The sequence below is a fragment of the Oryctolagus cuniculus genome, chromosome 13, assembly GCF_964237555.1.
Source record: "Oryctolagus cuniculus chromosome 13, mOryCun1.1, whole genome shotgun sequence".
NCBI classification, from domain to species: Eukaryota; Metazoa; Chordata; class Mammalia; order Lagomorpha; family Leporidae; genus Oryctolagus; species Oryctolagus cuniculus.
The window spans coordinates 102,929,959-102,945,851 of record NC_091444.1 but is presented as its reverse complement, the minus strand read 5'-3'; the positions used below and the strand labels follow the sequence as shown (position 1 = coordinate 102,945,851).

The following is a 15,893-nucleotide window of genomic DNA, read 5'->3' as shown; positions in this document are numbered from 1 at the left end:
CTGAAGGCCTGGAGCTGAGCTCCAAGGTGTGCCGCTAAGCTCCCTCTCCTGGCTCAAATTTCATTTTCTGCAGGCAGTTGTGCGAAGGATGGTAGAGACTCCCTGGCTGCAGAAGATGGGGGCAGGGGTTGATGTGCTCAGCCTGGCACTGAGATCGGTTCACTCTCATTCTCCAAATAAAGAGGCATCTCCTTAGGCTGTGCTCCTTGGAACCGGGAGACGGGTGGCACAGGCAACTCTTCAATTTAACTTTTGCTCCAATTCCAAGAAGATGAGGTACTGTGGTATCTCACCTGGTTTCTGGTAGATCTTGTTAAAGTGACTTGGTGCATAGACAGCTGTCCACCCTGGTTTCTCTAGGAGGAGATGGTCACTGGATCTTCCTACTCAGCCACTACCATGGCTCTTGCCCTTCTTAAATGAATTCTTCTCATCACTCTCCCTTGTCATCCTCATATTTGTCAAGCTCTTCTTTTGGGTTGCTATCTAATTCTCAGCTTCCATAATGGCTTACTGAAGAACTGCTTACTGCCATTGGCTTTTATAAATCTCAATCTTGTACATATATTTGCCTTGATTGCACACGGGTTTTCCATGATCTTGAGCACTTAGTTCCATTCCCAGGATGCTTTTCATCATTATGAGACTGGGAGGTGAAAAAGAAGTTTTTAAAAAGCTTTACCCTTTGGGGCTGGCACTGTGGTGCAGTGGGTTAAAGCTCTGGCCTGCAATGCTGGCATCCCATATGGAAGCCAATTCGAGTCCCAGATGCTCCACTTCCAATCCATCTCCCTACTAACGTGCCTGGGATAGCAGAAGAGGATGGTCCAAGTGCTTGGGCCCCTGCACCCATGTGGGAGACCTGGAGGAAGCTCCTGGCTCCTGGCTTCGGCCTGGCCCAGCCCCTAGTCATTGCAGCCATTTGGGGAGTGAACTGGAGGATGGAAGATTTCTCTTTCTGTATCTACCTCTCTCTGTAACTCTGCCTTTCATATAAATAAAATCGTTAAAACAAACAAACAAATAAAAACAATCATACCTTTTTAAGAGCAGGGATTGCTGTAGACTTGAAGGAATATTTTAGAAGAGGCTCTGGTGATGGTAAGGTGGGATGAGAAACACTCTGGACTTTGGCTGCTGTTGCAGGACAGGTTTGAACCACATCTTCATTTTGACCATCTGAATTACTACTATCAGACAAGGCTGTATTTTCTGGCTTCACAGTCTCTGTTTTTACCATAGTAGAAGCAAAACATAAGTAAAGAGAACATGAAAATGTCTGTAAATTTCATATCAGTGCTAACATAAGAATAAGCAGTCTTCAAAAAGCTTACTGTTTTTCCTGAATTGTTGCGAAGCAGTCAACAGCTTTGTTAAGTTTGGTTTTGGAACATTCTAGAAAAAAAGAATAGCTTTAATACTACAAATATCAAATTTAATAAAATAATTATAATATTCATTATTACAATATAATCTAAGCAAAGAGCACAGGTATTGGTGTCATTCAGATATATATATACTCAAATTCCAATTCTTCCATTTACCAACTTATACCTGCCCATGTGACAAGGACTAGGAGTTGATAAAGATATAACCAAAATGATACTCCTCCTGCCCCTAACAGATTATTATAAAAATACCATGATAACCCTTATTTTCTGAATCAAAATAACCTAGAACAAAAGTTTATTCCTCAGTAATTTAGAGTAGTATTGAAAAAAACCCAAGAAATTTAAATAAATTGAAATATATAAGAAAAATTTATATTTGTATGAGTTACTTCTTGCAGAGAAAATATGGAAGTTTAGTTTTTGTGGTAGTATCTTACTTAAGATGGGTTGCATTGTTGGATGTTTCCATTATGTTTGTCAAAAAATTGAAGAATATGATTATAAAAATTCAGCTCCACCAAAGAAAGTTTGAAAAAAACAAGAATATAATTGTGTGGCAATGACTGATGAATGAAAGCCACACACAGCTATGAAACAGAAAGTGACAACTAAGTGTGCTGACGGGGCAGATACTGAAGGAATGTTTTCTACAAGGAACATAAATCATTTTTAAAAGGTAAGGAGAGGATGAAACAAACTAAGAGAAAAATGAGGGGTCGGCGCTGTGGCACAGTGGTTTAATGCTCTGGCCTGAAGTGCCAGCATCCCATATGGGCGCCGGTTTGAGACGGGCTGCTCTTCTTCCAATTCAGCTCTCTGCTATGGCCTGGGAAAGTAGAAGATGGCCCCAAGTCCTTGGGCCCCTGCACCCACGTGGGAGACCTGGAAGAAGCTCCTGGCTCCTGGCTTTAGATCAGCTCAGCTCCGGCCATTGTGGCCATCTTGGAGTAAACCAACAGATGGAGGACCCCTCCCTCCCTCCCTCACTCCCTCCCTGCCTCTCTCCCTCTCTCCCTCTCTCCCTCTGCCTCTCTGCCTCTCTGCCTCTCTCTCTCTGTGTAACTCTGACTTGCAAACAAATAAATAAATTTTTAAAAAAAGAAAAAAAGAGACATGACTCAATCAAGTATGAGCTTACAACAAAAAAGTAAAAACATAAAGAACAATACATGGGGCCGGTGCTGTGGTATAGCAGGTAAGGTCGCCATTTGCAGTGCCGGCATCCCATATGGGCGCCGGTTCATGTCCCGGCTGCTCCACTTCCAAGTCAGCTCTCTGCTATGGTCTGGAAAGGCAGTGGAAATGGTCCAAGTCTTTGGGGCCCTGCACCTGCGTGGGTGACCCAAAGGAAACTCTTGGCTCCTGGCTTTGGATCGGCTCAGCCCAGCCATTGAGGCCATTTAGAGAGTGAACCAGTGGATAGAAGTCCTCTCTCTCTTCTGCCTCAGCCTCTCTGTAACTCTGCCTTTCAAATAAATAATTAAATTTTAAAAAAAAATATGAAGAAATTTAAGACTTTTGTTCATCACATATCCCTAATAATACTGATTTATATTATTCTAGAATTATTTTTTATATATACTGCAGTAAAAAAAGAGATTAATTTTATTACTATAAGTCATTCAATTAGTTGAACGTGGTCATCAACCACTAGCTAAAAGCTGTGAAATTATTACTGGAGAAATGTTTCATCAGTTTTTCACTTAGCAAAAGACAGAATTCTGAAGTCTATTTGAAATAGAGTATGGAGTGGCAGGGTGGGGGAATCAGTGGGTTAACGCCCTGGCCCGAAGTGCCGGCATCCTATATGGGCGGGGGTTCGAGTCCCGGCTGCTCCTCTACCGATCCAGCTCTCTGCTATGGCCTGGGAAAGCAGTAGAAGATAGTCTAAGTCCATCCACTGGTTCACACTCCAGATGGCCTCAATAGCCAGGGCTGAGCCAGGACTGGGCCAGACCAAAGGTAGGCACTTCATCCACATATCCCACATGGGTGTAGGGGCCCAAGTTGGGCCATCTTCCGCTGCTTTTCCAGGCACATCAGCAGGGAGCTGGATCAGAAGTGGAGCAGCCGGGACTCAAAGTGGCACCAATATAGGGTGCTAGCGTCCCAGATAGTGGCTTAACTTGTGACACAGCACTGGCCCCAATTTTTAAAAAAAACTTGAAGGGGAGCCGGCGCCGTGGCTCAATAGGCTAATCCTCCACCTTGCGGCGCCGGCACACCGGGTTCAAGTCCCGGTTGGGGCGCCGGATTCTGTCCCGGTTGCTCCTCTTCCAGGCCAGCTCTCTGCTATGGCCAGGGAGTGCAGTGGAGGATGGCCCAGGTGCTTGGGCCCTGCACCCCATGGGAGACCAGGAAAAGCACCTGGCTCCTGGCTCCTGCCAGGATCAGCGCGGTGCGCCGGCTGCAGCGGCAGCCATTGGAGGGTGAACCAACGGCAAAAAGGAAGACCTTTCTCTCTCTGTCTCTCTCTCTCACTGTCCACTCTGCCTGTCAAAAAAAAAAAAAAAAAAAAAAAAAAAAAAAAAAAAACTTGAAGGGTTAGCGCTGTGGCATAATAGGCTAAGCCTATGAAAGTGGGGCCAGCATCTCATACGGTTCATGTCCCAGCTGCTCCTTTTCCAATCCTGCTCTGCTTATGGCCTGAGAAAGCAGTGGAAGTTGGCCAAGAGCTTGGGCCCCTGCACACATGTGGGAGACCTGAAAGAAGCTCCTGGCTCCTGGCTTTGGATCAGCTCAACTCTGGCTGTTGCAGTCATATGGGCAATGAGCCAGCAGATGGAAGACCTCTCTGTCTCTCCCTCTCTCTGTAACTCTACCTCTCAAACAGAAAAATAAAATCTTCAAAAAAATTTTTTTGTGTGGATATTTTCAAAAACTGGAAGACAAACATTTTTCAAAGTACAGTTTTTCCACATGGTTATTTAGAATCTCTGCTTCTAAAACTGGTTATTATTTGGTTGAAAACATGCATTCTTCAATTTTATGACAAATTTTCACTACACACTTAATATAATTACTTGGAAAACAGAATGAAAAGCTTTGTTAGACAAATTTTGAAAAACAATTTAAATTTCTAAATTTCTAATCTTTTAGTTTAAATACAGAATCAAGGATAAAAACTGACAAACATGTCTCTCCTAAAAATCACGATACTCAAATAAAATTATTCCAAGAAAAGAAAACACCTTTATGCTATGTGCTACAGAGGTTTGGAACTGAAAGGTACTAGAGATTCTTGGATTATTCTAACTAGTAATTGGATTCAGTGAAGACTTACTTAGCAATGTTGGTATGATTCCAACCTCACAGTAAGAATATGTATCCAAATAATCCTTGACTAAATGTCCTATTTCCTCTACTAAAGATCTTTCTAATAATTTTCTTTCATTATGTATTTTCCAGCCCATTCTTCCTTTTGGAACCCACTCTAAGTATTTACCAACCATTCAGTATTTAGCAAAGTAAAAACATTTAAAAAATTCAACTATCCCTCTTTCTGTAAAAGAATTTTCTTTAAATTTCCATTAGAAATATAAAATGACAGGTAGACCACTGGTAAATTTTAAGAGTAAACAGTATAACTAAGTTCAGAGCAAGAAGATTAAGTTCACAAGACAACATTTTACCTTGGTATCAAAATCCAAGTCTTCTTCAACTGATGTAGGCCATGGATCATCAGTACCAGGTTCGCTGGAAAGCCTTCAGAGCACAAATATACAAAAATGGGTGAATTCATTTCATTAAAAAAAAAATCTGGTGTAAGGTTGGCTATGTATATATTAAATGATGTTTCTTGAAATAACTTTAAAAATACATTTGATTTTTAATAAGCTTTTAGATACCTATTTCTGCCTCCAACTCTCCCACCGTATGAAATATTCAAGGACACCTCTCACACTTAGTCCCATAACAAAGAGGGAAAGTCAGTGTATTAGAAGAGCCTGGAAATAGTTTATCTTCACAAACTGTCAGCTGAGAACTCAATCAACAGCTGGTGTAACTGTTGTTACCTGAATGGTACAAATCTAATTACCTAACTTAAGGTAGATACACTGTCCCTCCTCCACAGCCTACTCTTGGTTCAAAGACTGATTTGTATAATTCAAAAATGGGTGTCTTGGTTCTTCAGCATGGAAACCACGTATGAGGAAGGCCCCATTGCTTCCCTTGACCCTAAAACAATACAAGGAGTCTCCTGAAGCTGCTGAAATGTTTGAAAGCTAAATGTACAAAAATCTAAGAATAAATACTTATGTTGTTATTGGAAATAATCTCCAGGATTAAAATAGAAAACATTATAAAATCCAATGATTTCCAGGGCAAGCACAGTGGCGCAGCAGGTTAAAGCCCTACTTGAAGCGCCAGCATCCCAAAAGGGTGCCAGTTGTAGTCCTGGCTGTTCCACTTCCGATCCTGCTCTCTGCTGTGGCCTGGGAAAGCAGTAGAAGATGGCCCAAGTCCTTGGGCTCCTGCACCCGCGTGGAAGACCCGGAAGAAGCTCCTGGCTCCTGGCTTTGGATCAGCGCAGCTCTGCCGCTGTGGCCATCTGGGGAGTGAACCAGCGAATGGAAGACCTCTCTCTCTCTACCTCTCTGTGTAACTCTTTCAAATAAATAAAATAAATCTTTTAAAAAAAATCCAATGATTTCCCCCATAAAAATCCTGCCTTATTCAGATCCACGTAAAACAGCGAGCCCTTAAGATATGCAAGGGAAGAAGAGATCTCTCACAGCTCTCTAAGGGAAAAAGTGGCTGGCAAAACAATAGTCTTAGTAGTTGCACCTCTATTTCCCTTAGTACTACTAAAATTCTTCCTTCCTATGACCTCTCACTTCCATATTCCTCTTGGGCAGGGGATGACGGCAGTGTTATCATTCAGATAATAGTCTGGGTGTCCCATAAAGACCCATGCATTGAGGCATTTGGTCCCTACAGACTTACAGAATAATGTTAGTAGTCAATGGAATAGGGTAGAGACAATACAATCACAGGGTCTAGAAGTGGGCTCGGTGGGAGCTTGTTCCATGAAGGCAGTTCTGGTGGGAGCATTGGTTATGTAAGCCGAGTCCAGCCCAATTCTTCTTTCTCCCTGCTTCCTGGCTCACTATGGTACCCTCCATCTGCATGTGTTCCCACCATCCCCTGCAATCATCAGACTAACGGGGCTGCCTGATCTTGGGTTCTATCCTCCAAAAATCACAAGCTGAAATAAACCCTCTTCCTTTATAAGGTGTTTCAGTTAAAGTAACAAAAAGCTAACACAGCCTGCTTACAACCTTTAAGTCTTCAGCCCATAAGGCTCAGAATCTTGAAACAAGATACACTAGAGCAGCTCTCTATTTCCCTACTCTTGGGGGAAAAAGCTACAAAGTCTTAGTCATCTGCCCCCAGCATAGGCATAGATTCCATGAAGCTCCCTGACTGTTTTGCCAGCCACTCTTAACCCTGCCCTACCCTTACAGGTACATGGGAAGCACACTAGCAAATTGAGAAAAAAGAAGTAGGGGTGAGGGGACGCCTTCCCTGACCATAGTGTGCCACTCCATGGAAGTGGATGGCTACCACTTTCAAATCTGTCACTGAGACTCTTCCCAGCAGCCCACATTATTTGAACATCTTTCAACAGAAACTTTCAAGTGTGACAGTTCCTCCAATGAAATAAAAAAGCAGCAATCTGTTCAGAATGCCTTCGAATTTCCTATCTTAATATGTCTTGCCAGATACCTCCCAACATCCTGTGTTCTTCACTGCTGTTATCTGCCTTAATTAAACCAGTCATGAACCCCAATGTGCTGATCTCTTTTCTAACTCTTATTTCTACCCATCCCAGTGTTGTTCCTCCTCAAATTTGGTCTTTCCTACTTAATTCCATTCTCATTTTCCCCCCACTGGATTCATCTGCTAATTCCATTCTTATTATTACACTGGATACATCAGATTCATTTTCCCTTTCCAGTGAGTGGTAAAACACTCATCTACACAATGACAAAGAATAATATTGAACTTATAATTAAGGAACCCAACTTCACATCTCATTTCTGCCAGTGACTATACCCAGTTTCATCACTTTAATTCTTTGAGTTTCAGCTGCTCCAACTAAATAACCACTGGAATATATTATACACAGGTAGAAATACTAAGGGGTCTTTTAGTTAGTCTAAATTTCCTTAAAATCCTGAAATTCTGTGTGCTTTTGGTTTTGTCTATAAAAAATGAGGAATACTTAACTGGAAGAAATGGGAGAACAAAAGAAACAACAAGAAAAACAGAAAAGAAAGTAAAAAATCAAGGAAATATTACAGAAAATTCATGGAAGACAAAAGGACTCTCGAAAAAGAATAAAGTTCACAGAACTAAGGCAGGGATTCTAGCCTGAAGGGAAAACCAAACTGGAAAGTCTGTAAGTGGAGAAATCAATTACAAATACCCTCTGTTTCAACAGATGCTGGCTAGCATCAACATAACAAGTCCATCTGTGGGTATTAGTGAAATGGTGTGCTGTCTATCTGAGGCGCCATCTTAGCTCTGGCCCAGTGGCCATCTTGTACAATAAGTTCAGCCTCTCCAGATTCCAGTCTGGCTTACTAGGAGTCAGGTGACCAAATGGCCCAACCACAGGCGTCAGCTCCACCCCCACTCTAACTGGATTCATTGCTCCCACTCCCTCATCCCTGCAAGGCTATAGTAAGGCCTGCTTTCCCACACAGGCTGTCTCTTCTTTCTCTCTTTGCTCTCTCCCCCAGCCTGTTGGGTCCCCCCCAAACCCGGCCCCTCCCCGACAATAAACCTTTGCCCTTACTCCAGTGTTTGCTGTGTTTTGTGGTGGCACTTCAGTAGGTATGCTTCGCTCACAGTAAAATAATTCCTCTCTAGGATGGGTGTAATCAGGTTTATGTCCCTGGTTATGACCTGTGGTCCTGTAGCCACAGCTAAGTAAGATCTTTCCTAAAACCTTTAATGGTGAAAACAACGTACTGGTTATCACTGCAATTGTCAAATGTATTAGTCAAACTCTTGAAATAACCAGTCCTCTTGGAAGAACTCTAAAGCAAAGTTAACACATAATTAAATTTGACTTTATGAATTGATCTGAGTTGGGCCTGGCTGTTATCTTAATCCCAGGGTTGCACAATTCTCTATCAGTTTTTGCTAATGGGCAAGAGTATGGATTTGGCAGCAGAGCGATTAACAGTCAAATCATGGGTTGGCTACTTGTTAACTATGAGGTCATGGAACAACTAGTTAACTTCTCTGAACCACAGCTTCCTAACTAGTAAAAAGTAGTTTATAATAATATATACTTTATAAAGCTGTTGTCATGAGCATAATATATAACAAATGTTAAACATATAACATATTACCTAGCCCAAAGTCACACACTCATCTAATATTAGATTCTTTTCTCTGCATTTCCTTAGTTAACACTGAATTTTTAGAAATATGTTGTCTTACCTGCTTATACAATCTTCAGAACTCTCATCCTCTATTTAAAAAAAAAAATGCAATTTAATCAGCAAGAGAAAAATGGAGAATCTGAAAAAGAGAATTCTCTAATGGTTCATTACAAACTATTACTTTGGGATCACACCTGTGGACTATACTAGAATATTAATTAAAATGCTGATAGACAATTAATGAATTAAAAACCCTCCCTTGCCCTTGCTTCTTATTTGTCAAATGTAAAGTGGAGAATGGGATTTATCAAAATTTCATACTGAAAAGTGAACTTCTATGTACCATGACCATAACCTTAAAGGAAATCCACCAGAGTGACAGAACATGGTATCATGGCCAGCACCGCAGCTCACTAGGCTAATCCTCCGCCTTGCGGCACCAGCACACCGGTTCTAGTACCGGTCGGGGCGCCGGATTCTGTCCCGGTTGCCCCTCTTCCAGGCCAGCTCTCTGCTGTGGCCAGGGAATGCAGTGGAGGATGGCCCAAGTACTTGGGCCCTGCACCCCATGGGAGACCAGGAGAAGTACTTGGCTCCTGCCATCGGATCAGCGCGGTGCGCCGGCCGCAGCACGCTGGCTGTGGCAGCCATTGGAGGGTGAACCAACGGCAAAGGAAGACCTTTCTTTCTGTCTCTCTCTCTCTCACTGTCCACTCTGCCTGTCAAAAAAAAAAAAAAAAAAAAGAACATGGTATCATTAGCAGAATCACTATCATACAAACCGTCAACTGAAATACGTGATTTATGAGGGCTGGCAGTAGAGCAGGTAGAAGAGAGTATTATTTATTTTGCTGGGACACAATACAACTTCTCCAGGTTTTTCGGGCAAGACTGTTCAGTTTAAGTTGAATGAACATATCCCAAGGAAGCTGGGTTAATGGGCTCTGTACTTTGCAGCATGACAAAACAGAGGAAATGAACCAGGGACAAGATCCTCACAAATCCTTTTCGGCTGCCAGTGGAGAAGAGTGCAAGAGAAATCAATGTTCTTTTTCTAACTAATCCTCCCCTAGTTAAGATGCTGGGAAGTTCTCTTTTTTTTTTTTTTTTTTTTGCTAGACAGAGTGGACAGTGAGAGAGAGAGACAGAGAGAAAGGTCTTCCTTTTGCCGTTGGTTCACCCTCCAATGGCCGCCGCGGCCGGCGCGCTGCGGCCGGCGCACCGCGCTGATCCGGTGGCAGGAACCAGGAGCCAGGTGCTTTTTCCTGGTCTCCCATGGGGTGCAGGGCCCAAGCACCTGGGCCATCCTCCACTGCACTCCCTGGCCACAGCAGAGGGCTGGCCTGGAAGAGGGGCAACCGGGACAGAATCCGGCGCCCTGACCGGGACTAGAACCCGGTGTGCCGGCGCCGCTAGGCGGAGGATTAGCCTAGTGAGCCGCGGCGCCGGCCTAAATGCTGGGAAGTTCTCTTAGTCCTAGCTATGTTCCCCACCTTATGCATACAGGGTCCACACAAGGTTCAAACACATTTGTCATTTGACCTCCTAGAGTAAGAACTATTGGAAAATGTATTCCATTAAGACTTTCTCCACTCTGAACCAGGACTCATATCCAGAGAGAAGCTTAGGAAGAAACACTGAGAGGTGGGCATTTGTCACACTGGTTAATATACCACTAAAGATGCCTGAATCACGGAACTGGAGTGCCTGGGTTCAAGGCCTAGGTTCCCTCCCAATTTCAGCTTCCTGCTAGTGCACACCTAGAAGGCAGCAATTGATGGCTCAAGTACTTGGGTCCTTGCCATACACACGAGAGACCTAGATTAAATTCCTGGCTTCTGGCTTTGGTTGGGCCTAGCCCCAGCCACTACAGATATTTGTAGAGTGCATCAAAGATGGGAGCTATATCTGTCTGTCTCTCAAAATATATACACTTAAAAAAATTCTTTAAAAAACTATTTTTTAAAATTTTTTTATTTGAGAGGTAGATTTATAGACAGTGAGAGAGACACACAGAGAAAAAGGTCTTCCTTCTGTTGGTTCACTCCCCAAATGGCCACTACGGCCAGCGACGCACCAATTAGAAGCCAGGAGCCAGGTGCTTCTTCCTGGTCTCCCATGCGGGTACAGGGGCCCAAGCACTTGGGTCATCCTCCACTGCCCTCCCGGGCCACAGCAGAGAACTGGACCTGGAAGAGGAGCAACCAGGACTAGAACAGGCACCATATGGGATGCCGGCTCCATAGGTGGAGGATTAACCAAGTGAGCCACAGAGCCAGCCCCTAAAAAAACTATTTAAGGGGCCATAATTAAGTAATCTTTTCAGGCAATAATGTCTCATGTTGTCAATTTCCCAAGTAATGCCTTAAATAATTCTAAATTCTAGACTATTAAGTAAGATTAAGGAAAAATACACATGTAATTAAACACTGATTTCATTATTTTTAATGATCAAAACTTTCTTACTCCTACTTTTTTATCTATGGGAAGAACATCAGAGGAATTCACTATCTGGAGTCTTACCTGAATTGCTATTTTCAAACATATTACATTTCTTTTCTTCTTTATATTCAGAAATGAGTTGCTGATTGCTATGTATTTAAAAAGGATACATTACTGTTTTAGTACTAATATAAAAAACAATTAACAAATACATAAAATTCTTAGAGTATTTCAGATAATATCAGAGACAATATCAAAACTTTAATTATTCCAACAAGTTTCAAGCATATATAAGCTCCATAACCTTTGTATTAAGCTTGTACTTAAAGAAGAAAAAAAGTAGGGTGAAGATGTCATGAACTGAAATCAGTACAGTTTGATAAACTCACTAGAGTTAACTTGACATAATGCAAAATGTTCTGAACCCAGAAGTCCAAGCTCTGTAACCAACAGCTATTTGTTCTTGGGAAGTCATTTCTATTAGCCTCGGTCTTCTAAAAATAAGGGTTTCAGTGCCTTTTTTTTCTAGGCTGATGTAAAGAACTAATGAGATATTTCTTACATGCTGAAAGAAACAGTGACGCAAAGGAACAATTAGTACTGTACTGCTGGAATTATTTTGGGATCTCCCTCAAACTCAGTGTGTGTGGGTTTTGTTTTTTTTTTTTAATAGGTTCTAATACTCAAAGGTTGCAGGTTTTAATTTTGGTTAAAAGCTGTCCTTTGTGGATTGTAATTCAGGGTATCGCAACTATCTAACAATTTGTAACTAAATTTATTTCTTATATAACAAGTCCTCCACTACCGAGTTAATCACACTAAGGGCATAAAACTAAGAGATATCAACACCTGACACGGATGACTGCTGCTGCTGCTCTACCTCGGCACACTGTGAACCAGCAGACCTTTGTCAGAATGATGCTTAACCTCAATGGTCAACCCCAACAGAGGTGGGAGACCAAATCCTACTCCTACACACGGACACTTATGAGTTATAGATTGGTGCTCATCTCTTAAATCCAACTAAGCTATTTTAGATTCAGAGAATTCTGCTGAATGGCTTCCTTGTGAGGCAGAATTTGAAAATATGTTGAAAACTTGAGGTAGAGATCAAGTGCTCTTAACTTGCAAGATTTTAGTTAGTACAGAAAACAGATCACTTGAGGGACCAACAGCAAGTCGGTGCCCACTCTGGGGAAGAGTGACATGGACATTCACAAGCAAAGAAGAGGTCCTACATGAGATACAACGGGGTTCTGGGTACTAAGCTGATAGCAAAGAAAGAAAACTCTAATCTCTTCCAGTAACATTATTTGAAACTCTTTCACGGTTTAGAATGATCCCAAAAGTATGTGCTAGTAGAAAAGGCAAAAACCTTAAAGCTTAGCTCACTACGAAGGTCTAAGACGTGGGCTCCACATCAAGTTCGGAGGGGAGGCAGAAGGGTCAGTGTGCTCACTGTGTGTGTGGCTAAGGCTAGGAGGCTCCGCTGCCAGAGCACGCACGGTGCTACCACACCGGGAACAATGGCTGCGCAGACAAGGGCATGCTTGTGAACTAATAAAAGTTGCAATGCTGGAGCTTCATCGTGGAGCACCAAGAAGTCTGAGGGATCTGGATGCGTAAGGGCCTCTTGGAAGCAAACGTCAATGCTCACCAGCCAAGGGGCAGTTTCAGTAGCAACACAAACAGCAGAATGATCTGAACGTCCTTTCCCCACTCCATCTGACTTGCATCGCCTTCCTTGGACTTAGTCTTTTCATAGACAATAACTATGGTGAGGTCACTTATCTAAAGGAAGCCAAGATTTCAATAAAGAATTCTCCGTTTCTTCCCTAATTTGATATTCTGTAATTCAGTCAGAGCAGGTAAGTAACAAGCCATTTGCAGGTGTAAAATAGTAATAACAGTAATAACAGTCATGGTAGTTTCAGTTAGAAATGCTGATGAGCATGTGCCAGGTACTAAACTAAATGCTATAGGCACAATCTTATATAGATACACCCACCCTTAAAGGATATATTATTTTATCCTCTTTTTCAACCTTACCAGGTACTATTTGCCCATAATTAATGTTACCAAGGCCACACATCTACTAAGAATGACAACTGGGAATTAAAACTACTGTGTGTTTTCTCTTTATCACCTATGTCTCGTCTTCCTTACAGGGAAATGTTATCCGGTTAAAGCTATCTTTCTTCCCTCTTAGCCATACTAATTAAAAATGCAAACGTCAAGAGCAGGCTTTTAACCTAACAATTAAGATGCCGGTGCCCCTACCTGAGTAACCTAGGTTTCAGATCTCGTTCCAGGTTCCTCCTTCCTGGGGGGCAGTACTAATGGCTCAGTTGGGCTCCTGCCCCTCACCTGAGTGACCTGGACTGCATACCTGGCTCCCAGCTAAGGCCTGGCCCAGAATGAGCTATTGTGGGCCCATGGGGAGCAAACCAGCAGATGGAAATTCTTTCTCTATTTCTCTGATAAAATTTTTAAACTGCCTTTAGAAAATAAAAACAAATCATTATGCTTAACAAATCATTATGCTTAATAAACCAGACCCAAAAAGACAAATATGTTTTATCTGATATGCAGTAGTTAATATAGAATACAAAAAAATATAAAAATGAAACTGACATCTTATGATTTGATTATTGTTTATAGCCCTTGTCTATATTCCTGGGGAATACTGGTCTTTCTATGTTTTATTTGTTGAACATTATGGTTAGTAATTATAAGGTAAGTTTTACTGCAAAAATTAAAGAAAAAAAGAAGAAAAGGAGGAGGAATTGAGGGAGGAAGGAAACAAGGGAGGGAAGTATGATTATCTTAGAACTGTACCTATGAAACACATGAAATCTATTCTCTTTATAATACAAATTTTCTATTAATAAAATTTTTAATAAACAAAATAGAAAAATATCCTAAAAAAGGAAAAGTGATGACCCCAGAGTATTTGGTAACAGTAATTAAGGTTACTGAGGGATAAACAAACATGGATTTTCTCAAAGTAATTCAAAGTAAAGATTCCTATACAAGCAAAAATGATTTTCAACTTTTACATTTAACACAGTAGTTTAAGAACACTACAAAGGTGTTAAGAAGCTCAATGTTTATTCATAAAACTAAAAAATTAAAGTCAATACTTCATGAAACGAGTATGAAACCCCTTTAACTAATGTAAGATCATATGACCAAAGGAATCAGATCATAAGTAACAAACTTTAGTCAAAATTACATAAGACTGTAAGTCACACTATATAATGTTATGTTGCTCAATCCAAAATGTTTTTCCATCTGATGATCTACACTGATATTTTCTACTGCATCCCCATACTTACAATCTCATAAGTATTTAAACACCTGTGACTTGTACAACTGTTACCACTCTAGAACACTAAGGTTTAAAACGAGAACAAACTACCATACCTTTTTGCCTCATCAACTGCCCGAGTATTAGCTTCTTTCTTCACTAAAATTTCTACCATTTCTTCTTTATTTTCACTTATAGCAAGTAAAAGTGGTGTGAGGCCATTCTGTAAAAATTATAATTCACAGAGTTACACATTTCTCAACTGAACTGAAAACCTTACAAATGACCCTATGAACTTAAAACATACAGACCATAAATAAATGTCTCCCTTTTCACCCCTGTGATTTTGAAAGTGCTTCTCCTCCTCTTTGAGATGCCCCTCTTCTCTGCCTTATTACCTGAATGCATCATCTCCCAATCTCACTTCAAACATTCACTGGATCCAAGTAGGACCTTTGCTTTGAGGCCAACATTGTGGCATAGCGCCGCCTGCAGTTCACATGGGCATTCCATATGGGCACCCGTTAAGTCCCAGCTACACTACTTTTGATCCAGCTCTCTGCTATGGTCTGGGAAAGCAGTAGAAGATGGCCCAAGTCCTCGGGCCCCTGCACCCATGTGGGAGACCTGGAAGAAGCTCCTGGCTCCTGGCTCCTGGCTCCGGATCAGCCCAGCTCCAGCTATTATGGCCATTTGGGGAGTGAACCAGTGGATGGAAGGCCTCTCTCTCTCTCTCTCTCTCTCTCTCTCTCTCTCTCTGCCTCTCTGTAACTCTGCCTTTCAAATACATAAATAAATCTTAAACAAGAATCTTTGCTTTTATTAAAGCATTGATTATGGTACATCATAGTTATATGATTGCTTCCCATTTAAACTCAGTTTCTTGAGGGCAAGGGCTGTATCTTCTACCTCTGTGGCTCCAATCCCTAAGACATAGCAATAAAGGCATTGTGTATTTTTATTGAAATGACCTAAATTATTATCAGTAGAACAGTGCTTCTCATTCCTCATTCCCAAGAATATTTACTTTTCCAGAAGTTATATACTGTGCCCCAAGAGAAAGATTCCTTAACCCATGTTTGAGAAGCATCACAAAGCTATGCACAAAAGGCCGGTGCTGTGGCATAGCAAGTAGATCCGCTGCCTGCAGTCCCGGTCCTAGTTGCTCCACGCCCACCTCGCTCTCAGCCATGGCCTGGGAAAAAGGTAGAAAATGGCCCAAGCCCTTGGCCCCAGCACCCACGTGGGAGACCCAAAAGAAGCTCCTGGTTCCTGGCTTCAGATTGGCTCAGCTCTGGCAGGTTGCAGCCATTTGGGGAGTGAACCAACAGATGGAGGACCTCTCTCTCT

General features: G+C 41.8%; 1 protein-coding gene across 3 annotated transcripts in view; it reads right to left on the bottom strand.

Moving 5' to 3' along the window:
- The window catches only part of ANKRD26 (ankyrin repeat domain containing 26), a 112,551-nt gene that overhangs the window by 87,588 nt on the left and 9,070 nt on the right, over positions 1 to 15,893 (bottom strand). For all 3 annotated transcript variants that reach the window (XM_051820961.2, XM_051820963.2, XM_051820962.2), the window contains exons 4-9: positions 14,660 to 14,766; positions 11,315 to 11,382; positions 8,850 to 8,880; positions 5,024 to 5,096; positions 1,335 to 1,395; positions 1,040 to 1,227 (exon numbers count right to left, since the gene is read on the bottom strand). In XM_051820961.2, coding sequence (XP_051676921.2) covers positions 1,040 to 1,227; positions 1,335 to 1,395; positions 5,024 to 5,096; positions 8,850 to 8,880; positions 11,315 to 11,382; positions 14,660 to 14,766 — 528 coding nt within the window. The remainder of the gene's footprint in view (positions 1 to 1,039; positions 1,228 to 1,334; positions 1,396 to 5,023; positions 5,097 to 8,849; positions 8,881 to 11,314; positions 11,383 to 14,659; positions 14,767 to 15,893) is intronic.